The sequence below is a fragment of the Mytilus californianus genome, unplaced genomic scaffold, assembly GCF_021869535.1.
Source record: "Mytilus californianus isolate M0D057914Y unplaced genomic scaffold, xbMytCali1.0.p SCAF_2, whole genome shotgun sequence".
NCBI classification, from domain to species: domain Eukaryota; kingdom Metazoa; phylum Mollusca; class Bivalvia; order Mytilida; family Mytilidae; genus Mytilus; species Mytilus californianus.
In genome coordinates, this window is record NW_026262668.1 from 44603907 (window position 1) to 44630424 (window position 26518).

The following is a 26518-nucleotide window of genomic DNA, read 5'->3' on the forward strand; positions in this document are numbered from 1 at the left end:
CAACAAGGTTTTAAAAGATTCTTTTATTTTTTTGCCAGAATTCTAAGTAATAAGGTAATCTATACCAATATATATATATAAAAAGGAAAATGTTCAGATCAGGCACATATATGCAAATCAATATAAATAACTTCAAATTGTATCTTTTAATAATATTACCGTAGAAAGGCTTGTATATGTATAGTCCGCGGTTTTATTTTCCAAAATTGGACCTTCCAGACGGGGTGCGGACTATAGAGTACAATTAGCAAGAAATAAGAGAAAAATTTCAATTTCGCGGGCGAGGTGGTTTGTTTACGTTCCGCCATCTTTGTTATTTATATTGTAGAGTGCGCTCTTATCATTTTTCAAACTAATAATTTTAACTCATCCATATTAATTAGTTATTTCTATTCAATATCAAATTAATACTGATAAATATAAAAACTAAACCTTTCATTACAAATTTCTCGTTTCTTTTCAATGCATTGGTTGAAATAAACTGGTATCTGCTTGATTGAAACGATACAAACATAGTGAATAAAATGCTCCGCAGGGCGCAGCTTGATACGACCGCAGAGGTCGAACCCTGAACAGTTGGGGGAAGTAAGGACACAACATTCAAGCTTGATACAGCTTTGGATTTGGATTGTGATTAAATATTTGACACAGCATAGGTTTCTAACACAGATTGAATGTGGTCTAAGAACTTAAAAATTTTAAATTGGACATTCACCTATTATGGTCCAATATCCAAAATCTAAATACATGGTTAGATTCAGCATATCAAAGAACCCCAAGAATTAAATTTTTGATGAAATCAAACAAAGTTTAATTTTGGACCCTTTTGACCTCAATGTGGACAAAGTTGATAACGGGGCCCAAAAATCAAAAATCTAATTACATGGTTAGATTCAGCATATCAAAGAACCCCATATATTCAATTTTTGTTGAAATCAAACAAAGTTTAATTTTGGACCCCGATTTGAACCAACTTGAAAACTGGGCCCATAATCAAAAATCTAAATACATGTTTAGATTCAGCATATCAAAGAACCCTAAGAATTCAATTTTTGTTAAAATCAAACTAAGTTTAATTTTGGACCCTTTGGACCTTAATGTAGACCAATTTGAAAACAGAACCAAAAATTAAGAATCTAAATACACGGTTAGATTCGGCATATCAAAGAACCCCAATAATTCAATTTTTGATGAAATCAAACAAAGTTTAATTTTGGACCCTTTTGACCTCAATGTGGACAAAGTTGATAACGGGGCCCAAAAATCAAAAATCTAAATACATGGTTAGATTCAGCATATCAAAGAACCCCATATTTTCATTTTTTGTTGAAATCAAACAAAGTTTAATTTTGGACCCCGATTTGGACCAACTTGAAAACTGGGCCCATAATCAAAAATCTAAATACATGTTAAGATTCAGCATATCAAAGAACCCTAAGAATTCAATTTTTGTTAAAATCAAACTAAGTTTAATTTTGGACCCTTTGGACCTTAATGTAGACCAATTTGAAAACGGAACCAAAATTTAAGAATCTAAATACACAGTTAGATTCGGCATATCAAAGAACCCCAATAATTCAATTTTTGATGAAATCAAACAAATTTAATTTTGGACCCTTTGGACCTCAATGTGGACCAATTTAAAAACGGGGCCCAAAATCCAAAAACTAAATACACGGTTAGATTCAGCATATTAAAGAACCCCATGAAATCAAGAATAAAACCCCATTGAAATTGGTCAAGAAATAAGCAATTTATAGGAAGTATCTTCTTTTGCACAATCCTGTGCTATTAAATATTTCTTGCTATTGCGCAATACTGTACAATTGACAATTTCTTGCTATTGCGCAATATTGTGCTATTGGATATTTCTTGCTATTGCGCAATACTGTGCAATTGAAGATTTCTTGCTATTGCGCAATACTGTGCAATTGAAGATTTCTTGCTATTGTGCAATACTGTGCAATTGAAAATTTCTTGCTATTGCACAATACTTATTATATAATAATTTACACATCCTGTTTGGTGTGTATCTCCTACCATATCATTATTATTTGATTTTAAATATAAATCAGAAATAACCAACTTAAAATGGAAAATTTTAAAAGAAACAAAAAAGGAAAAAAAGAAAAAAAAGGAAAAAAAAATAAATCCCCCCCCAAAATTTTTTGAACCCCCATTATGATTCATCACCCCCAAACTCAATCCCAGCCTTCACTTTGTGGTATGGTACCTTGCAGTACAATTTCAGAGAGATCCATACACTTGAACACAAGTTATTGTCTGGAAACTAGAAAAAAATGTGTTTTTTGGCCCCTTTTTGGCCCCAAATTCCTAAACGTTTAGGGCAATTACCCCCAAACTCAAACCAAGCTTTCCCTTTGTGATATGGAACCTTGTAGTACAATTTCAGAAAGATCCATACACTTACACACAAGTTATTGTCATGAAACTAGAAAAATGCTTGTTTTTTGCCCCTTTTTTGGCCCCTAATTCCTAAAATTTGGAGGCAATTACCCCCAAAAACAATCCCAGCATTCCTTTTGTGATATGGAACCTTGTGGTACAATGTCAGAGAGATCCATACACTAACACACAAGTTATGTCTGGAAGTTACAAAAATGCTTATTTTTGGCCCCTTTTTGGCCCCTAATTCCTTTACTGTTATTACCATAACCCCCAAAATCAATCCCAACCTTCCTTTTGTGGTATTGAACCTTGTGGTAAAATTTCATAAAGATCCATTCACTTAAACTAAAGTTAGAGTGCGAAAACCAATGTGTCTTCGGACGACGACGACGACGACGACGACGACGACGACGCCAACGTCATACCAATATACGACCACAAAAATTTTTTTGCGGTCGTATAAAAAGAAAACCGTAAACCAGCTTAGAATTTGTAAACTACAAAACGTAATCGGTTATTTTTCGTTCCGTTTTGGTGTTTCATACTGACTAATATGGTTTGTATTAGCTTAAGACCCTTCAAACATTAATGTGATAGATATATTAAAGACTGTTTTACAAAAGGATGGAACTGTTTTACTTTCAAAGTCGTATTATAGTGATATCTGTTATGTACAGATTTCAACTCTCACCGGGTAATTTCTTCTTTTACACGAGCTTTTTAAACTTCCTGTTTAAACATACACAAGTTTCTAAATTGTTTTTTAAGTGAATTAAACTTATTTTAACAATCATGAAGCGTTCTAGAATCATTTACAAGCAGTTTCAGCTTCTGTTTGATGATGGAAAACAGGTTTTTCCAAGAAAATACCGCAAACGACCGCACAGGATTTGAAATTACCGGAGTTTCATTTAACCTTTTCTAACAGTTGCAAAAAGTTTTTTTACCTAAAATTTCGTGGGGAGAAGGGGGTGCGGACTATGTACCAGTGCGAACTATACAAGCCTTTCTACGGTAGTGCAAAATAAAATAGGTCAGTGTTTTAAAGTCTCAAACTTACCCCATCCATAGGTGGTGGTGGTGGCTGACCTCTGAATTGTGGTGGTATTTGTCCTTGACCCCATGCTTCTCTTGATTGTGGTGGCCCATGATCATTCTGTTTGTATAGACATTTCAAATTTTATGTTAAAAGGAATGTAGCCTTTACAAATCAATTACAGTGAATTTTTGTTCATACTTATATTCTATGTGAAAACACATTTAAATAGACTAATATCAATATTAATAGTTAAACCCACTAAAATCATTATGTTGAATTAAATTCTAATGTAAAAGATCTAAAATACAGGTCTCAATGAATGCATTAGATGGTATTTCAATGTTTTTCTCTGTTCTTTTTTACTAGTTTCAGTAACATTCATATTACTGTGGGATAAAATGAAGCAGTTTTTAATTGTTATTTAGCATTTGCCACTTGATGCAAGCCGCAAACATTCATAGACATTATATATGATTCAGGATTTAATGTTTTAACAACAAATATGTTTGAAAGCAACTGTATAAATAAAAATATTGATAGAAAATAATTGTAGGACTACTCCATTTAAAGAAACCTGCTCATGCCCCAGCTATTAAAACACAATACTGTTTCTTTTATGTTTGGCTGATTGTATTACAACTATGAAATAGACGAGGTTATTCAGAAAAAGATCACTGGTGCTAGTTTTCCAATTGTGTGCCAGTGATTTACTGTATCAGTATCTTCCTTTATATCCATAGCTGTTAAAATGATGTCATAAAACAGTCACCAAAAAAAACATTGTTAAGTCATTCAATGCACACCAGCAAGTTTAATTTTTAATGAATTACCCTTCCCCCCTAAGAATATCAAGATGTTTAATAACAGTAGTTCCTAAAAAAATTAACCACAGAAGTGATCTTATGGTTGCATTTGGTATCAAGAGATTGGTGGGTGCATCCCACTCCAGAAATGGTATTTGCTGCTTCTGTGCAAGCATGCAGCATTCAAGATTAAAAGCAAAGAATTGCTCTCATTAAATAATAATATGTCTCAGAGAGTTTTATGTCTTCCAGGAAAATATGAGCTAGCACAATAAATAGAATGCTCCGCTGGGGCGCAGCTTGATACGACCGCAGAGGTCCAACCCTGAACAGTTGGGGCAAGTATGGACACAACATTCAAGCTTGATACAGCACTGAATTTGGATTGTAATTAAATATTTGACACAGCATAGGTTTCTGACACAGAATGAATGTGGTCTAAGATCTTAAAATTTTTTAATTTACCTATTCAAACCATATCATTATTATTTGTTTTTATATATAAATCAGAAAGAACCAATTTAAAATTGAAAATTTTAAACAAAAATAAAATGCTCCGCTGCAGCGCAGCTTGATACGACCGCAGAGGTCGAACCCTGAACAGTTGGGGCAAGTATGGACACAACATTCAAGCTTGATAAAGCACTGAATTTGGATTGTAATTTAATATTTGACACAGCATAGGTTTCTGACACAGAATGAATGTGGTCTAAGAACTTAAAAAAATTTAATTTACCTATTCAAACCATATCATTATTATTTGCTTATATATATAAATCAGAAATAACCAATTTAAAATGGAAAATTTTAAAGAAAAAAAAGATAAAAAAAATCCCCCCCCCCCCAATTTTTTGAACCCCCTTATGATTCATCACCCCCAAACTCAATCCCAACCTTCCCTTTGTGGTATGGTACCTTGCAGTACAATTTCAGAGAGATCCATACACTTGAACACAAGTTATTGTCTGGAAACTAGAAAAATGCTTGTTTTTGGCCCCAAATTTCTAAACATTTAGGTCAATTACCCCCAAACTCAAACCCAGCTTTCCCTTTGTGATATGGAACCTTGCAGTACAATTACATAAAGATCCATACACTTACACACAAGTTATTGTCCTGAAACTTGAAAAATGCTTGTTTTTTTGCCCCTTTATGGCCCCTTTTTCCTCAAATTTTGAGGGAATTACCACCAAAATCAATCCCAGCCTTCCCTTTGTGGTATGGTACCTTGCAGTACAATTTCAGAGAGATCCATACACTTGAAAACAAGTTATTGTCTGGAAACTAGAAAAATGCTTATTTTATGCCCCCTTTTCCTAAACGTTTTGGGCAATTACCCCCAAACTCAATTTCAGCCTTCCCTTTGTGATATCGAACCTTGTAGTACAATTTCATAAAGATCCATACACTTACACGCAAGTTATTGTCATGAAACTAGAAAAAATGCTTGTTTTTTGCCCCTTTTTTGCCCCTTATTCCTAAAATTTGGAGGCAATTACCCCCAAAATCAATCCCAGCATTCCCTTTGTGATATGGAACCTTGTGGTACAATGTCAGAGAGATCAATACACTTACTCACAAGTTATTGTCATGAAACTAGAAAAATGCTTGTTTTTTGGCCCTTATTCCTAAAATTTGGAGGCAATTACCCAAAAAATCAATCCCAGCATTCCCTTTGTGATATGGAACCTTGTGGTACAATGTCAGAGAGATCCATACACTAACACACAAGTTACGTCTGGAAGTTACAAAAATGCTTATTTTTGGCCCCTTATTCCTTAACTGTTGATACCATAACCCCCAAAATCAATCCCCACCTTCCTTTTGTGGTATTGAACCTTACAGTAAAATTTCATAGAGATCCATTCACTTAAACTAAAGTTAGAGTGCGAAAACCATTGTATCTTCGGACAGCGACGCCAACGTCATACCAATATACGACCGCAAATTTTTTTTGCAGTCGTATAAAAACTCGACTCTGCCAGTTGGTCTAGAATAGTACGACATATTCTTCTCTCAATAATATGTTATCACTGTCAATAATTTGCATGTAAAATTTCCCATTGGAACATTAAGCATTCCTCCTTACACAATCAATTATTAAGAAATTCTAAGCATTCTTGAAAAGATGTTATATTTACATGAAGTAGTCCTTAAATACAGAAATGAACTGCAAGCCATGCAAATAAAATGAAACATAGATGTCAACATTAAGAAAATTGAACATTTAAAAAAAACCAAAATAGAATCATTAGTTTATAGGAATGTTAGTTCTATAGTAAGGTAGGACAATTATACAAATATATGAGAGATTTGAATACAATACATGCAAAATGTTTATTGATAAATCCAGAATATGTGCATTTGGAGATTGATTCTTACATGGAAAACAAACATTTATTCTTATACAGTCTTATTATCAAGGCATACTACTAGAAAATAAAATGCTCCGCTGGGCGCAGCTTGATACCACCACAGAGGTCGAACCCTGAACAGTTGGGGCAAGTATGGACACAACATTCAAGATTGATACAGCAACTGAATTTGGATTGTAATTAAATATTTGACACAGCATAGGTTTCCGACACAGAATGAATGTGGTCTAAGGACTTAAAATTTTTTAATTTACCTATTCAAACCATATCAATATTATTTGCTTCTATATATAAATCAGAAATAACCAATTTAAAATGGAAAATTTTAAAGAAAAAAAAAAGGGAAAAAAGTCCCCCCCCCCCATTTTTTGAACCCCCTTATGATTCATCACCCCCAAACTCAATCCCAGCCTTCCCTTTGTGGTATGGTACCTTGCAGTACAATTTCAGAGAGATCCATACACTTGAACACAAGTAATTGTCTGAAAACTAGAAAAAATGCTTGTTTTTTGGGCCCAAATTCCTAAATGTTTAGGGCAATTACCCCCAAACTCAAACCCAGCTTTCCCTTTGAGATATGGAACCTTGTAGTACAATTTCATAAAGATCCATACACTTACACACAAGTTATTGTCCTGAAACTTGAAAAATGCTAGTTTTTTTGCCCCTTTTTGGCCCCTAATTCCTAAAATTTGGAGGCAATTACCCCCAAAATCAATCCCAGCCTTCCCTTTGTGGTATGGTACCTTGCAGTACAATTTCAGAGAGATCCATACACTTGAACACAAGTTATTGTCTGGAAACTAGAAAATGCTTATTTTTGGCCCATTTTTGGCCCCTTATTCCTAAACGTTTTGGGCAATTACCCCCAAACTCAATTCCAGCTTTCCCTTTGCGATATGGAACCTTGTAGTACAATTTCAGAAATATCCAAACACTTACACACAAGTTATTGTCATGAAACTAGAAAAATGCTTTTTTTTGCCCCTTTTTTGGCCCCTAATTCCTAAAATTTGGAGGCAATTACCCAAAAAATCAATCCCAGCATTCCCTTTGTGATATGGAACCTTGTGGTACAATGTCAGAGATATCCATACACTAACACACAAGTTATGTCTGGAAGTTACAAAAATGCTTATTTTTGGCCCCTTTTTCCTTAACTGTTGGTACCATAACCCCCAAAATCAATCCCAACCTTCCTTTTGTGGTATTGAACCTTATGGTAAAATTTCATAGAGATCCATTCACTTAAACTAAATTTAGATTGCGAAAACTAATGTGTCTTCGGACGATGACGACGCCAACATCATACCAATATACGACCACAAAAATTTTTTGTGGTCGTATAAAAATTGACCATCAATGAGTTTAAGGTCTGATTAACACTGTCTGAAAGGCATGAAAACATTGCAATGATTCTATATACCAAATAGTACTCATCCTATTTTTTTATTACTGTAAGAATCATTAGTTTTTTAAGAGGTCACTGAATGATGGAATTAGGTAAAACACAAAAGGACATATGCTAGACAGAAACTTTAGACCGAAAGGCATCTGTATATTACATATAGATATCATCCAGCTGGACTACCCAATGAAATTTAAAGCTTTGTTCAAAAAGTTTAAGCTGTTACCGTATAAGCATCCCAATGACTCTCATTCTGCAACAGAAAAGTCAAAAATTGATCCTGTAAAGGAGGAGTTTGCAATAAAGATAATAATAATCATAATCTGATATATAAGCATGGCCATTCAGAAGATATGACTTTCAAGTTTAAGAAACACGTTAAGGACTATGATGACAATAGAAATTTTAAGCACATGTTCTGGAGATACCTTAACATCATCATTTTTTTCTTTCTCCTCTTCACTTGCCTTTGATGACTTCCTGATTTTTTTCTCGCCTTTACCCCTGAAATTAACATAATACATTAAACAATATATTCTCCAAAGGAATTCATTAAGAAATAAATGGAGAATGTGTCCACGCACAAATGATGCCCCCGCTTGCAAACAACATTATAAAGGGGCCTAACTTGAGAACGGTAAAAGTAACGCCACCCAAATTCAAACTTCATCTGTGTTTTGTGGTAATTAGCATTGTGTATAAATTTCATAACATTTGGTCAAGGCAAACCAAAGTTAGAGAATTTAAACCAGTTTCTGGACGTACGTACGTAAGCTGACTGCAGGGCATACAAATCCAGAAGAGACAACAACCACAGCATTCTTTATTGGATAATTGCACAAAAATGTGTACAGGTAACTTGATTTCTTACTCCATATGCCCTAAACTATTGAGATTTCTTTTTATAGAACTCATAGAGATACTCAAAATATACTCTAGTATCCTCAAAACCATAACGATTTTAAACTCTATTGTTGTATTAAACATAGACATAAACATTTCCATTATACTATCCTTCAGTGGAGGGAATCAATAAAATGAAGTTCTATTTAAAACTTGAAATTATTTGACAGCTCAATATAATTAAGATAACTGCTTAAGTTGCAGCTTAAAACTTGTGGTGAAGACCCTATTTCATAAAGATATAAAGCCATCAGTTCGGTGAGTGATGATGAAAGCTGTCATCCTAGTTCCTAGACTATGTTCCATCACTTTTCATCATGTGGCATAAAACCCATAAGAACCATGATACACATACATGTCAATTTTTACAGAATTGTAATCTATATCCCTCAAATACCTGGACTATGTGCATGTAGTTGTCAAACACAGATATGAATTAAAATGATACATTTACAATGCCTTAACTCACTCTTTATCTCCTCCGTTTTCTTCATCATCACTGAATACCAACTTCTCACTGTAAAAAGAATTTAAAAGATATAAGCTTTAATAAACTCGCAAAAATGTATTCAGCCATTAACAATCTTTTCTGATGTATCATTTTACCCATGGATATAAAATTAATAAAATGCTTCGCTGGGGCGCAGCTTGATACGACCGCAGAGGTCGAACCCTGAACAGTTGGGGCAAGTATGGACACAAAATTCAAGCTTGATACAGCTATGACTTTGGATTGTCATTAAATATTTGACACAGCATAGGTTTCTGACACAGGATGAATGTGGTGTAAGAACTGGAAAAAATTTAATTTACCTATTATGGTGGAATATCCATAAACTAAATTGTTTGTTAATTTCAATATATCAAAGAATATGTAGAATTCAATGTTTGATGTAATGTAATAAAGTTGAAATTTGGACCGTTTTTTTTTCAATGTGGACCAATTTGGTAACATGTATAAATAATCAAAAATCTAAATACATGGGAGCCCATTTAAATACATCATAAAGGTATTAGAATAGAAAGTGACATCATAGTCATGGCTAAAAATAAACAAAAATCCTTAATCAGCATCATTTAAAGTAATATCTAAAAATAAAATTCCTTTGTAACCATAAAAGCCCATTTAAATACATCATAAAGATATTAAAATAGAAAATGACATCATAGTCATGGCTAAACATAGCAAAAAACCCTTAATCAGCATCATTTAACAGTAATATCTAAAAATGGAAATTACATCATAAAGGTATTAAAATAGAAAATGACATCATAGTCATGGCTTAAAATAAACAAAATCCTTAATCAGCATCAGCAACATTTTATAGTAATATCTAAAAATAAAATTCCTTTGTAACCATAAAAGCCCATTTAAATACATCATAACAGATATTAAAATAGAAAATGACATCATAGTCATGGCTAAACATAGCAAAAACCTTAATCAGCATCATTTAACAGTAATATCTAAAAATAAAAATTTCTTTGCAACCATAAAAGTAAAATAGAAAATGACATCATAATCATAGCTAAAAATAAACAAAATTTTTTTTTATTGGCAAATTTTAAATGGAGTTTATTATACTAAAACAATAAATTTGCAACCATAAACATGATAAAACCCCATTTAAACACATCATAAAAGTATTAAATAATTCAACTACATCATAAGGCTATAAAAATAGAAAATGACTTCATAGTCAAGGCTAAAGGTAAACAAAAAACCTTCATCAGCAAAATTTTATATTGGCAAATTTCCAATGAAGTTTATTACACTAAAATTGTTGGCAAATTTCCAATGCATTTATTAACAATAAAGTTATTGGCAAATTTCCAATTTACATAATTTAAAAGCAGTGTAGATGAGATATTTAAATGAGTTTGAATTACCAACCTTACACTGCTTTTAAATAATGTTCTTTACTCAATTATTTGTCTATTAAAATGGAAACCCTTGTTTTTTCCCCTTATTCCTTAAACATTAGAGCCATAACCACCAACCCCACCCCCCCCCCCCCCCCCACCAAAGCCAATTATTACTTTCCAATGTAACCTAAATTTCCAATATACATAATTTTAAATTTCAATTCCTCATGATATATAACCGTATCAATATTATTTTCTTTCATATATAAATCTGAAACAACCATCTTTAAATGGAAAATTTTAAAGAAAAAAAAAGGAAAAAAAAAATTCTACCCCCCACACATTTTTTCAACCCCCTTTTGATTCATCATCCCCCACCTCAATCACAACCTTCAATTTGTGGTATAGTACATTGCAATACAATTTCACAGAGATCCATACACTTGAACACAAGTTTTTGTTGCAAACTAAAAAAATCCTTATTTTCGACCAATATTTGGCCCCTTATTCATAAATGTTTGAGCAATTAACCCCAAAACTCAATTCCTACTTTCTCTTCGTGATAAAAAATAACTAACTTAAAATGTAAATTTTAAACAAAAAAAAAAGGAAAAAAAAAAATTACCCCTTTTTTGACCCCCGCCCCCCTTATGATTCATCACCCCCACCCCCCTTTCCCCCCAAACCAAGCTCAATAACAGCCTTGCCTTTGTGGTATGGTACCTTGTAATACAATTTTAGAGAGATCCATACACTTGAACACAAGTAATTGTCTAGAAACTAAAAAATGCTTATTTTAAACCCCTTTTTAGGCCCCTTATTACTAAACGTTTTGGGCAATTACCACAACACTCAATTCCAGCTTTCCCTTTGTGAAATGGAACCTTGTAGTAAAATTTCAGAAAGATCCATACACTTACACACAAGTTATTGTCATGAAACTAGAAAAATGCTTGTTTTTTGCCCCCTTTTGGCCCCTTATTCCTAAAATTTTGAGGCAATTAACCCCAAAATCAATCCCAGCATTGACCCTTTGTGATATGGAATCTTGTGGTACAATGTCAAAGAGATCCATATGCTTACACACAAGTTATGTCTGGAAGTTACAAAAATGCTTATTTTCGGCCCCTTTTTGGCCCCTAATTCCTTAACTGTTGGTACCATAACCCCCAAAATCAATCCCCACCTTCCTATTGTGGTATTGAACCTTATGGTAAAATTTCATAGAGATCCATTCACTTAAACTAAAGTTAGAGTGCGAAAACCATTGTGTATTCGGACGACGACGCCGGACGACGACGACGTCGACGCCAACGTCATACCAATATACGACCTCAAAATTTTTTTGCGGTCGTATAAAAACAACTTTGTAGTCATTTTGATGGATCTCAAAGACTGCCTTTTAATCAATCATCTTGTCTGAAACAGGCTGTTAGCCCCAATCAAAATCCTATTACATATAACAAACTTTAATTTGAAGGCTTCCCTTAAGAGTTTATAAACGAGGACTCATACTTAAATTGGAATTTATTGTGTGCTGACAAACCTTTTTTTGATCGAAAAAGTACAGAAAAATCTATATTTGTTGAACCCATTATCAGGGGCCTCAATCTATTTCAATTTTACCTATCTTTTGCATTATTATTTAATATTACCTTAATTTGAAGTTCACAAATCTTTCCTAATATTGAACTTTATCTGCACAAAATATTTAATTTACTTACGAATAGTCAATTTCCTCATGAGCTCCTGCCCATCCATCCTCAGGGTCAATGCGCAATTTCTCAAATTCTTTCAAATCTTTATCTGAAATTATTGCTGCCCGCTTAGGAGCATCCTCACCACCATCTCCTGCAGGCCTTTGTTGTTGTTGCATTGGATGTTGAGGTCTAAACCTTAAAGAACAGTAGTGCTACAATCAGCAAATATCTTCAAGTGAAAGACTCATGAATGCCTACTTTCATGTGTGATGACTCTTTCAGTATTATATCATATAAAGTTTGATAGATTTGAATTTTTTTTAATACTGATTTTGAAGTGCATGTTAAATCACCTTTCTCTCATTCTTTATAGCAGATTTGTACTTTCCCTGAACAGATGATTATATCTTCTTTTTTTATTTAATTCAACATGTGGCTCACTTGATCTCAGTACTTCATTGGTCAAAATTCAATTATGTTCTTGCTTTCCTCTTGATTTCCCTATTATGATGTCACAAAAATAGGCAACAATATTTATGAAATCATATAGAATGAACACAATTTTTTGGCAGATAATTGAAAAAGAAAGGTACACACTGTCCAAAAAAAGTTTTCCTGCCTGGGTAATACCTTGCCAACTCCGATTCATGCACTGTTTGTAACCGGCCATGACAAATTTTTTAAAGTAAAATGAATTTGCAAACAACCATAAATGTATAAAAATTCAACTGGTGACAGATTCTTAAACATACCTAGCATCATAAGGGAATCTTGGTGGCATGCCTTGATAATTAGGTGGATATCCTGGTGGAAATCTCCCATACATCTGAAATTGAAAATATTAAAAATTTTAAATACGCAACTTTCAACTTTTACCCTACTACTGTCTGCAGTTATTTATACTTTCATAAAACCCGAAAACTGTAAAGAAATGAACCAATAGTAATAGTTCACATTAGTTTCTTTTTCCAAAGCAGATCAGACACTTGTTTCAGGTGAATATTACAAACATTCTATTTTTTTATTTACTATATAATATTTTGCATCTACATGTTCAACACTAGAACATGCTTTAGTTTGAAATGGATGATCCTTTTTCATGTTCATTTATGGTAATTGTAGGTCACAAATACCTAAACATGCAGAAATGTAGTGAACTATATAAATGTAACAGGACTAGTATCATTTATAGCAAGCACTTTTAAAATTAGAGAACATACAAAAGGTGGCATCATTCTGTACTGTGGATGCATCCCCATTGGTGCCATTGGCATTCCTGGTCCCTGTGAAGGACCCGGCCCAGACCCAGGTCTAGGTGGCATTTGCTGGGTTTGGGTCTCCGAGGCACCACTGGTAATCTGGGGGCCATTCTGTTGTGTTTCTGTCTGGCTTGGCGAGGTCGAAGTTTGTGATGATGGTGTGTCTGCTTTTGGCTGCTGCTGTTGCATGACGCCACGACCTCCTCCTTCTTTCCAGCTCCCTACATCTAAAAGATAAAACATTCTGTATTACACATCATAAAGTTTCAACTACAGATGTCTGTGAGAAGAGTTGATGAAATGATACCCTTGTCCACTTCATGTTATATACCAATAATGTGTTACATGTTACTGCAGTTTTGTCTTTCTTATTGAAAATGGAACTGACACAAGACCATTCAACGCTCCAACTTGAAAATGTAAATGGAAGGACCAAGCCAATGTGTTAGCCATATCATTTAAAACTCTTATCATGTTAAATTTTTTTTGTGTTCTCAACCCCTTAGGAAAGTTTAATTCCAGTGGCAGATTTGCTTTTTTTGATATTTTAGGGTTATAATGAGGTCCAAAAAAAAAATACATGTCTGTTTCTTGCCTTCAACCATTTCAAAATAGGGTCAGATGGGATTTTGTCTTATGATATGTTTTATATTTACAAAATCCGTAAAAATTAAATTTTTCTCGAGTTTATACCGCTATTCACTTATGCAAAACAAGTAGTTTGCGTATTCATGTTGATAGGTTAATAGTTTTCAATGGTTTGACAAGTTATAAAACTTGATTTGTGTCGATCTTAATACAAATTTAGGTGAATGCTCCACCAAAAATTGGAATCATAGTCAAATATAAAGATGACTCACACCTCTTTTTTCTTGAATATTTTTTGGAGAGGAAACAGGCATACATTTTTTAGGGGCTGACTAACAGATTGAATATCTCAATCATTTTTAACACAATATTCTTAATCTACAGTAAATAACTGCTTTTGAATTATTTGTTCTAATTTTCACTCTGGTTGTATATAAAGAAAATAAATGGACTTGTAGGGTCATGTACTTAAAATTCCTTGATTTTTAAGATAATGACCATACAATGAAGATTTACAATACATTTTAACATGGTCTTAGCTAGGAGAATCCTAAAAGTTAACACATTAATATTGATGAGCTCTTATCATTGGTCCAAATATTGCAATAAATTAATCTGAAAGTAATTCACAAATTGCTAAAACAAGTGAAGGTTTGCACCAGAAACTTTGATTAACTTACTTTGTGGTCGCAAACTTGGCCCTGGTCCATATTGTGTATCCTTGTCTTCTTCCTTTTTGACATCTTTTGGTTTTTCTTCTCCAGCAGATTTTAGAGTTGGAAATTCGTCCTGAAATAATGGCGACTGTTGACCGACAACATTGCCCCTTGATGTGTCCCCAACAGTTACACTGCTCCATGATGGCTTGCCCCCTGATGCAGAACTGGATCCCGTCGGTGTTGGTGTAGGTGTACTTGTACTTGTTGTTGTGCCCCCAGCAACAGTGGTCTGAAATTCAAATTCACCTTTATATTAAATCTAATCTTATATAATCCAAAATGATAAAATATCATAACCATGTTGAATAAACTGCTTCGCTGAGTGCAGCTGGATACTCCCGCAGAGGTCCAACCCTAAGCAGTTGGGGCAAAAATGGACACAAAATTCAACCTTGATACCGGTCTGAATTTGGATTGTAATTTAATATTTGACATATTATAGGTTTCTGAATAAATGTAGTCAAAGAACTTGAAATTGGTTACATGAATTGAATTTATATTCAATTAAAGATTATTTTGTGTGCAATACACTATGCTGTTGCGCAATACTTAGTAAATCTGTTGTCAAGACTATAAACAAATAAAATTTATAAAATTCTAGAGGGAGCTTACATCAATAGATATAATCAATTCACCAAAGTTTCATAAGAATTGCTGAAAGCATTTTTGAGTTATTGTCCAAAAACTGGAAAATCCCCCCTTTTTTAATGAATAAAACCCCATTACTCAGAAATGTAAAATGTAAAATTTATAACATTCTAAAGGCAACTTACATCAATATATATCAACAATTCATCATAGTTTCATGAGAACTGCTGAAAGCATTTTTGAGTTATTGTCCAAAACTGGAAAATCCCCCTTTTTTTTATGAATAAAACCCCTCATCTTGGAAAACGTAAAATCTAAAATTTATAAAAATAAATGGGAGCTCATGTCAATAGATATAAACAATTAACCAAAATTTCTTGCAAGTTGGTGAAAGCATTCTAGAGTTATTGTGCAGAAAACTGGAAAATCCCCCTTTTTTTAATGAATAAAACCCCACAACTTCGAAACGTAAAATCCAAAATTTATAAAAATCAAAAGGGAGCTAACGTCAATAGATATAAACAATTCAACAAAGTTTTATGCAAATTGGTTAAAGCGTTTTTGAGTTAATGTCCGACATGTGGATAGTGTCCACATGTGGACACAGATGATGCCCCCGCTTGCATATCATAAAGTTATAAAGGGACATAACTGAAGGACGGTAAAAGTGACGCTACCCAAATTTGAACTTGATCTGAGTTTTGTGGTAATAAGCATTGTGTGTAAGTCTCATAACATTTGGTTGCGGCTAACTTAAGTAGAGAACAGAAACTAAAAATTCAGTAATTTTTCTATTTGTAAACACGCATAACTCTAGAACAGTTGTGTATAAGTTTTATAACATTTGGTTGAGACAAACTATAGAGAACGGAAATGAAAAATTCAGCAATTTATATGTTTAAAAAGGGACATAACTCAAGAATGCTAAAAGTGTTACAACCAAATTGCGTACTTAATCTGTATTATGTAGTAATAAGCATTGTGTATAAGTTTCATAACATTTGGTTGAGGCGATTTAAAGTTAGAAAACAGAAAAAAAAATTGTACTTGATCTTAGTTTTGTGGTAATGAATATTGTGTATAGGTTTCATAATGTTTGGTTTGGGCAAACTTAAGTTACAGAATGGAAACTAAAAATTTTGCAATCTTTCGATTTATAAAGTGGCATAACTCAATAATGGTTAAAGTGACACTATCCAAATTCAACTTGATCTGTGTTTTATCAGTCAAAATTAAACATTGCATTGTATAAAGCTTCATGGTATAATCATGGACAAAGGAAGATAACTCCAATTTAAAATAAAATGCTCCGCAGGGCGCAGCTTGATACGACCGCAGAGGTCGAACCCTGAACAGTTGGGGCAAGTATGGACACAACATTCAAGCTTGATACAGCTCTGAATTTGGATTGTGATTAAATATTTGACACAGCATAGGTTTCTGACTCAGAATGAATGTGGTCTAAGAACTTAAAAATTTTAAATTGGACATTCACCTATTATGGTCCAATATCCAAAATCTAAATACATGGTTAGATTCAGCATATCAAAGAACCCCAAGAATTCAATTTTTGATGAAATCAAACAAAGTTTAATTTTGGACCCTTTTGACCTCAATGTGGACAAAGTTGATAACGGGGCCCAAAAATCTAAAATCTAAGTACATGGTTAGATTCAGCATATCAATGAACCCCATATATTCAATTTTTGTTGAAATCAAACAAAGTTTAATTTTGGACCCCGATTTGGACCAACTTGAAAACTGGACCCATAATCAAAAATCTAAATACATGTTTAGATTCAGCATATCAAAGAACCCTAAAATTTAAATTTTTGTTAAAATCAAACTAAGTTTAATTTTGGACCCTTTGGACCTTAATGTAGACCAATTTGAAAACGGAACCAAAAATTAAGAATCTAAATACACGGTTAGATTCGATATATCAAAGAACCCCAATAATTCAATTTTTGATGAAATCAAACAAAGTTTAATTTTGGACCCTTTGGACCTCAATGTGGACCAATTTAAAAACGGGGCCCAAAATCCAAAAACTTAATACACGGTTAGCTTCAGCATATTAAAGAACCCCAAGAATTCAAGAATAAAACCCCATTGAAATTGATCAAGAAATAAGCAATTTATACGAAGTATCTTCTTTTGCACAATACTGTGCAATTGAATATTTCTTGCTATTGCGCAATACTGTACAATTGACAATTTCTTGCTATTGCGCAATATTGTGCTATTGGATATTTCTTGCTATTGCGCAATACTGTGCAATTGAAGATTTCTTGCTACTGCGCAATACTGTGCAATTGAAGATTTCTTGCTATTGCGCAATACTGTGCAATTGAAAATTTCTTGCTATTGCACAATACTTATTATATAATAATTTACACATCCTGTTTGGTGTGTATCTCCTACCATATCATTATTATTTGCTTTTAAATATAAATCAGAAATAACCAACTTAAAATGGAAAATTTTAAAAGAAAAAAAAAAAGGAAAAAAAGAAAAAAAAAAATCCCCCCCCAAATTTTTTGAACCCCCTTATTATTCATCAACCCCAAACTCAATCCCAGCCTTCCCTTTGTGGTATGGTACCTTGCAGTACAATTTCAGAGAGATCCATACACTTGAACACAAGTTATTGTCTGGAAACTAGAAAAATGCTTATTTTTGGCCCCTTTTTGGCCCCCAATTCCTAAACGTTTCGGGCAATTACCCCCAAACTCAATTCCAGCTTTCCCTTTGTGATATGGAACCTTGTAGTACAATTTCAGAAATATCCAAACACTTACACACAAGTAATTGTCATGAAACTAGAAAAATGCTTGTTTTTTGCCCCTTTTTTGGCCCCTAATTCGTAAAATTTTGAGGCAATTACCCCCAAAATCAATTACAGCCTTCCCTATGTGATATGGAACCTTGTGGTACAATGTCAGAGGGATCAATACACTTACACACAAGTTATTGTCTGGAAGTTACAAAAATGCTTATTTTTGGCCCCTTTTTGGCCCCTAATTCCTTAACTGTTGGTACCACAGTCTTCACGCTTAACCACAAGTCCTACGGCATTGGCTTGTAAAATTGCTTTCGGGCTTGTAAAATTCTACTCTACAAGCCAACAGAATCCAACTAAAATGTATAAAAAATTGAGCTTCCGGCTTGTGGACTCAAAAGTTAAGCGTGAAGGCTGGTACCATAACCCCCAAAATCAATCCCAACCTTCCTTTCATGGTATTGAACCTTATGGTAAAATTTCATGGAGATCCATTCACTTAAACTAAAGTTAGAGTGCGAAAACCAATGTGTCTTCGGACGACGACGACGACGCCAACGTCATACCAATATACGACCAAAAAAATTTTAATTTTTGCAGTCGTATAAAAAAAAAATAGATGCTCCGCTGGGCGCAGCTTGATACGACCGCAGAGGTCGAACCCTTAACAGTTGGGGCAAGTATGGACACAACATTCAAGCTTGTTGCAGCACTGAAATTGGATTGTGATTAAATATTTGACACAGCATAGGTTTCTGACACAGAATGAATGTGGTCTAAGAACTTAAAAAAATTTAATTTACCTATTCAAACCATATCATTATTATTTGCTTTTATATATAAATCAGAAATAACCAACTTAAAATGGAAAATTTTAAAGAAAAAAAAGGAAAAAAAAACCCTCCCCCAAATTTTTTTGACCCCCCTTATGATTCATCACCCCCCCCCCCCCAACTCAATCCCAACCTTCCCTTTGTGGTATGGTACCTTGCAGTACAGTTTCAGAGAGATCCATACACTTGAACACAAGTTATTGTCTGGAAACTAGAAGAATGCTTATTTTTGGCCCCTAATTCCTAAACGTTTTGGGCAATTACACCCAAACTCAATTCTAGCTTTCCCTTTGTGATATGGAACCTTGTAGTACAATTTCAGAAAGATCCATACACTTACACACAAGTTATTATCATGAAACTAGAAAAATGCTTTTTTTTGCCCCTTTTTTGGCCCCTTATTCCTAAAATTTTGAGGCAATTACCCCCAAAATCAATCCCAAACTTGTGGTATAATGTCAGAGAGATCCATACACTAACACACAAGTTATGTCTGGAAGTTACAAAAATGCTTATTTTTGGCCCCTAATTCCTTAACTGTTGATACCATAACCCCCAAAATCAATCCCAACCTTCCTTTTGTGGTATTGAACCTTATGGAAAAATTTCATAGAGATCTATTCCCTTAAACTAAAGTTAGAGTGCGAAAACCAATGTGTCTTCGGACGACGACGCCAACGTCATACCAATATACGACCACAAAATTTTTATGCGGTCGTATAATATTACTTGATAATTAGAAGAAAATAAAAATTTTGCAATTTTTCAATTTATAAAGGGGCATAACTCTAGGACGGTTAAAATGATGCCACCAAAATTCAAACCTGATCTGTGTTTTGTGGTAATAAGCATTGCGTATAAGTTTAATAAAATGCTCCGCATGGCGCAGCTTGATACGACCGCATAGGTCGACCCTGAACAGTTGGGGCAAGTATGGACACAACATTCAAGCTTGATACAGCTCTAAATTTTGATTGTGATTAAATATTTGACACAGCATAGGTTTCTGACACAGAATGAATGTGGTCTAAGAACTTAAAATTTTTTAAATTAGACATTCACCTATTATGGTCCAATATCCAAAATCTAAATACATGGTTAGATTCAGCATATCAAAGAACCCCAAGAATTCAACTTTTGATGAAATCAAACAAAGTTTAATTTTGGACCCTTTTGACCTCAATGTGGACCAACTTGAAAACTGGGCCCATAATCAATAAAATGCTTCGCTGGGGCGCAGCTTGATACGACCGCAGAGGTCAAAACCCTGAACAGTTGGGGCAAGTATGGACACAACATTCAAGCTTGATACAGCTCTGAATTTGGATTGTTATTAAATATTTGACACAGCATAGGTTTCTGACACAGAAAGAATGTGGTCTAAGAACTTGAATTTTTTTAATTTACCTATTATGGTCCAATGTCCAAAATCAAAATACATGGTTAGATTCAGCATATCAAAGAACCCCATATATTCAATTTTTGTTAAAATCAAACAAAGTTTAATTTTGGACCCCAACTTGGACAAACTTGAAAACTGGGCCCATAATCAAAAATCTAAACACATGTTTAGATTCAGCATATCAAAGAACCCCAAGAATTCAATTTTTGCTAAAATCAAACTAAGTTTAATTTTGGACCTTTTGGACCTTAATGTAGACCAATTTAAAAAACGGGACTTAAAATTAAAAATCTAAATACACGGTTAGATTTGGAATATCAAAGAACCCCAATAATTCAATTTTTGATGAAATCAAACAAAGTTTAATTTTGGACCCTTTTGACCTCAATATAAACCAATTTGATAGCGGGGCCCACAAATAAAAATTCTAAATTCATGGTTAGATTCAGCATATCAAAGAACCCCATATATTCAATTTTTGTTGAAATAAAAAAAAGTTTAATTTTGGACCCCAACTAGGACCAACTTGAAAACTGGGCCCATAATCAAAAATCTAAACACATGTTTAGATTCAGCATATCAAAGAACCCCAAGAATTCAATTTTTGTTAAAATCAAACTAAGTTTAATTTTGGACCCTTTGGACCTCAATGAAGACCAATTTAAAAAACGGGACCCAAATTAAAAATCTAAAAACACGGTTAGATTTGGCATATCAAAAAACCCCAATAATTCAATTTTCGATGAAATCAAACAAAGTTTAATTTTGGACCCTTTTGACCTCAATATGAACCAATTTGATAGCGGGGCCTACAAATAAAAAAATCTAAATACATGGTTAGATACAGCATATCAAAGAACCTCATATATTCAATTTTTGTTGAAATCAAACAAAGTTTAATTTTGGACCCCAATTTGGACCAACTTGAAAACTGGGCCCATAATCAAAAATCTAAATACATGTTTAGATTCAGCATATCAAAGAACCCCACATATTCAATTTTTGTTGAAATCAAACAAAGTTTAAATACTGGACCCTATCTTGGACCAACTTGAAAACTGGGCCCATAATCAAAAATCTAAACACATGTTTAGATTCAGCAAATCAAAGAACCCCAAGAATTCAATTTTTGTTAAAATCAAACTAAGTTTAATTTTGGACCCTTTGGACCTTAATGTAGACCAATTTAAAAAACGGGACCCAAAATTAACAAGAGTGGACACGCTGAAATGTCTCGCCTTCTTTACTAACCATTGATATTATGTTGATAGTCCTAAATGAAAGCTTTACTACAACTATTACATAAACTTAACATGATCCAAGAAAATGAAGTCAAGGTCATATAAACCAAACAAGAAATACATGTACACCTTACAATCATTCAATACACTAAATATAGTTGACCTATTGCTTATAGTTTCTAAGAAACAGACTTAACCAAGAAAACTAAACATTGACCAATGAATCGTGAAAATGAGGTCAAAGTCAGATGAACCATGCCAGGCAGACATGAACAGCTTACAATCCTTCCATACAACAAATATAGCTGACCTATTGCTTATAGTTTAAGAAAAACAGACTGAAACACATAAACTTAACACTGAGCAATGAACTGTGAAAATGAGGTCAAGGTCAAATAAAACCTGCGAGACTGACATGTACATCATAGAATATTTCCATACACCAAATATAGTTGACTTATTGCATAATAGTATAAGAAAAAAGACCAAAACTCAAAAACTTAAATTTGACCACTGAACCATGAAAATGAGGACAAAGTCAGATGACACCTGCCAGTTGGACATGTACACCTTACAATCATTCCATACACCAAATATAGTAGATCTATTGGATAAAGTATAAGAAAAACGGACCAAAACACAAAAACTTAACTATAACCACTGAACCATGAAAATGAGGTCAAGGTCAGATGACACCTGCCAGTTGGACATGTACACCTTACAATCATTCCATACACCAAATATAGTAGACCTATTGGATAAAGTATAAGAAAAACGGACCAAAACACAAAACTGAACTATAACCACTGAACCATGAAAATGAGGTCAAGGTCAGATGACACCTGCCAGTTGGACATGTACACCTTACAATCATTCCATACACCAAATATAATAGACCTATTGCATACAGTATAAGAAAAACAGACCAAAACACAAAAACTTAACTATAACCACTGAACCATGAAAATGAGGTCAAGGTCAGATGACACCTGCCAGTTGGACATGTACACCTTACAATCATTCCATACACCAAATATAATAGACCTATTGCATACAGTATAAGAAAAACAGACCAAAACACAAAAACTTAACTATAACCACTGAACCATGAAAATGAGGTCAAGGTCAGATGACACCTGCCAGTTGGACATGTACACCTTACAGTCCTTCCATACACCAAATATACTAGACCTATTGCTTATAGTATCTGAGATATGGACTTGACCACCAAAACTTAACCTTGTTCACTGATCCATGAAATGAGGTCGAGGTCAAGTGAAAACTGTCTGACAGGCACGAGGACCTTGCAAGGTACGCACATACTAAATATAGTTATCCTATTACTTATAATAAGAGAGAATTTAACATTACAAATAATCTGAACTTTTTTTTCAAGTAGTCACTGAACCATGAAAATGAGGTCAAGGAAATTGGACATGTGACTGACGGAAACTTCGTAACATGAGGCATCCATATACAAAGTATGAAGCATCCAGGTCTTCCACCTTCTAAAATATAAAGCTTTTAAGAAGTTAGCTAACGCCGCCGCCGCCGCCGTAGCCGCCGCCGCCGCCGCCGCCGGATCGCTATCCCTATGTCGAGCTTTCTGCGACAAAAGTCGCAGGCTCGACAAAAACCTAAATACACAGTTAGATTTGGAATATCAAAGAACCCCAATAATTCAATTTTAGATGAAATCAAACAAAGTTTAATTTTGGACCCTTTTGACCTCAATATGAACCAATTAGATAACGGGGTCCACAAATAAAAAATCTAAATACATGGTTAGATTCAGCATATCAAAGAACCCCATATATTCAATTTTTGTTGAAATCAAACAAAGTTTAATTTTGGACCCCAATTTGGACCAACTTGAAAACTGGGCCAAAAATCAAAAATCTAAATACATGTTTAGATTCAGCATATCAAAGAACCTCATATATTCATTTTTTGCTAAAATCAAACAAAGTTTAATTTTGGACCCTTTGGACATTAATGTAGACCAATTTGAAAACTGGACCCAAAATTAAAAATCTAAATACACTGTTAGATTCGGCATAACAAATAAATAAATGTGATCAAAGATTTTACAAATCTAATGCGCCATACTGTGCAATTAAAGATTACTTCTTGAAATTTTTCAATATTTGAAATTTGAAAAAAAAATAATATTTGAAGAATAATTCTTTTTAATTTCTGAAATCTGAAATGAGAAAAAATTGGCCCCCCACAATTTCTTTTTATCCCCCCCCCCTTTTTCCCCCAAAAAAATTCTTTCCCTCAAGATATGGTCATAATCTCAATTCAAATTTCCAATGGAGTTGGCAACCATAATTACCCATTTAAATTTACCATAGTGCTAACTTAATCTATTTTATAATAGAATTAATAAAAATATAGTGTCAAATCTTTCATATGGATTTTTTTGTAAAAAAAAAAGATGAAAACATTTGCAGATATTTTTACTGGTCTTCCTTTATAAATATGCATTTCTTTAAACATAATTTAAAAGCAGTGTAAGGGAAGTAGCCAAAACGTTGTATTTGGATTACCTCCCTTACACTGTTTTAGATTATCTTTATTGTTCATTAACCATTACTTTAGGTTACAATACACCATTAGATTGTATGGGCGCAGCCATTTTATGAGCATAACATGGTATTCAGAATTAAGAGTATGGCTAATCCTGATTGGTTGATATGTGCGCCCGTTATTTTTTATTATTAGAGACTTCGTGCATTCTGCATTATATCAAAGGCCAAACAAATTATTTTCCTTAGCCCTAACGGAAATGAGATGTCTTTTTAACGCTAGGACGAGACACGTATTTTTAAGTGCAAAATTGATAGGCATGGGAGATAAGTACAAAATACGTTAAGAAAAGCAACGCGAACCTATATTTTTTGGACCAAAAAATACTGTCCGAATAACTTTTCTGTAATTCTAGCAAGGTTTCGTTAAAAAAATCAACTTTCTAAAGTCTGTATCTCAAAAAAGGCTATCATTGTCGCCTATGGGGAAATTAATTGTTTATTTCAACCTATATACATAATTTAAAAGCAGTGTAAGGGAGATAATTTCAATGATGTATTTGATTTATCTCCCTTACACTGCTTTAAATTATGTTTTGTACTAAAGTATTTGTCCATTAACCAGGACAACCTTGTTTTTCCCCCTTTTTTGCCCCTAATTCCTAAACGGTTTGAGCTATAACCCCCCAAAGCAAATCCTAACCATCCCTTTGTGGTATGGAAACTTGTAGTATAATTTCAGAGAGATCCATACACCGTTCCACAGTTATTGTCTGGAAACTAGAAAATGCTCATTTTTGGCCCCTTTTTGGCCCCTAATTCCTTAACTGTTGGTACCATAACCCCCAAAATCAATCCCAACCTTCCTTTTGTGGTATTTAACCTTATGGTCAAATTTCAAAAAGATCCATTCACTTAAACTAAAGTTAGAGTGCGAAAACCAATATGTATTCGGACGACGACGCCGGACGACGACGACGACGACGACGCCGGACGACGACGACGACGACGACGACGACGACGCCAACGTCATACCAATATACGACCACAAAATTTTTTTGCGGTCGTATAAAAATCTAAATACATGTTTAGATTCAGCATATCAAAGAACCCTAAGAATTCAATTTTTGTTAAAATCAAACTAAGTTTAATTTTGGACCCTTTGGACCTTAATGTAGACCAATTTGAAAACGGAACCAAAAATTAAGAATCTAAATACACGGTTAGATTCGGCATATCAAAGAACCCCAATAATTCAATTTTTGATGAAATCAAACAAAGTTTAATTTTGGACCCTTTGGACCTCAATGTGGACCAATTTAAAAACGGGGCCCAAAATCCAAAAACTTAATACACGGTTAGAATCAGCATATTAAAGAACCCCAAGAATTCAAGAATAAAACCCCATTGAAATTGGTCAAGAAATAAGCAATTTATATGAAGTATCTTCTTTTGCACAATACTGGCCCGAGAACACAGTTATTTCGTAGTGCATTTCTTTTAGACAGTAAATTCAAATTAAAAAAATCGCACCTGCTCTATCTCGAAAAGATTTTTACTGTGTAGTGTACTACTATTGATACAAATAATATCAAAATTATAGAAACTTGTACCAGCTCTAACTCAAAATATTGACAATTCTGTGTTAAGGGGGGCTAAAATTCAGTTTGACAGCTTCAGACATTCTAATTTTTGACCTTTTTTAACTGGACCAAATCACTACTTAACATAAAGATTCAGCACCCAAATTTTTTTAACATGTAATTTCATCCCCTTACTTAATATTTCATGCATAAAATATCAAGTAATAAATTGGGAAAGTGTATAAAAAAAAATGCAAGTTATACACTGTTCACACTAGGGACTATATTCGTAGACAACGAAAACCAAAGGACGATAACTGTGTCCTTGGACCTAATAGGATAGAAAGATATGGAACCTTGTAGTACAATTTCAGAAAGATCCATACACTTACACACAAGTTATTGTCATGAAACTAGAAAAATGCTTGTTTTTTGCCCCTTTTTTGGCCCCTAATTCCTAATATTTTGAGGCAATTACCCCCAAAATCA

At 33.7% G+C, this 26518-nt stretch overlaps 1 protein-coding gene and 2 long non-coding RNA genes across 11 annotated transcripts in view; 1 reads left to right on the forward strand and 2 right to left on the reverse strand.

Annotated features, from left to right (window-relative positions):
• The window catches only part of LOC127727972 (protein PRRC2C-like), a 95605-nt gene that overhangs the window by 62513 nt on the left and 6574 nt on the right, over positions 1-26518 (reverse strand). For 6 of the 7 annotated variants that reach the window (XM_052235105.1, XM_052235101.1, XM_052235103.1 and 3 more), the window contains exons 5-11: positions 15031-15298; positions 13724-13989; positions 13256-13329; positions 12528-12698; positions 9407-9454; positions 8463-8538; positions 3470-3565 (exon numbers count right to left, since the gene is read on the reverse strand). In XM_052235105.1, coding sequence (XP_052091065.1) covers positions 3470-3565; positions 8463-8538; positions 9407-9454; positions 12528-12698; positions 13256-13329; positions 13724-13989; positions 15031-15298 — 999 coding nt within the window. The remainder of the gene's footprint in view (positions 1-3469; positions 3566-8462; positions 8539-9406; positions 9455-12527; positions 12699-13255; positions 13330-13723; positions 13990-15030; positions 15299-26518) is intronic. The other variant, XM_052235102.1, reaches the window with a different exon arrangement.
• Positions 41-20315, forward strand: LOC127728015 (uncharacterized). Of its 3 annotated transcripts, none has more exons than XR_007993972.1 (3): positions 153-656; positions 4936-6828; positions 20275-20315. It is a non-coding gene; the product is annotated as an uncharacterized LOC127728015 (long non-coding RNA). The 3 variants fall into 3 exon arrangements; XR_007993973.1 differs by lacking the exon at positions 20275-20315 and adding an exon at positions 19191-19213; XR_007993971.1 differs by lacking the exon at positions 20275-20315 and having other exon boundaries at positions 41-656; positions 4936-7461.
• LOC127728004 (uncharacterized) lies at positions 16158-26375 on the reverse strand. Its single transcript, XR_007993960.1, has 3 exons — positions 24956-26375; positions 20335-24513; positions 16158-17152 (listed from the first exon to the last, which is right to left on the reverse strand). It is a non-coding gene; the product is annotated as an uncharacterized LOC127728004 (long non-coding RNA).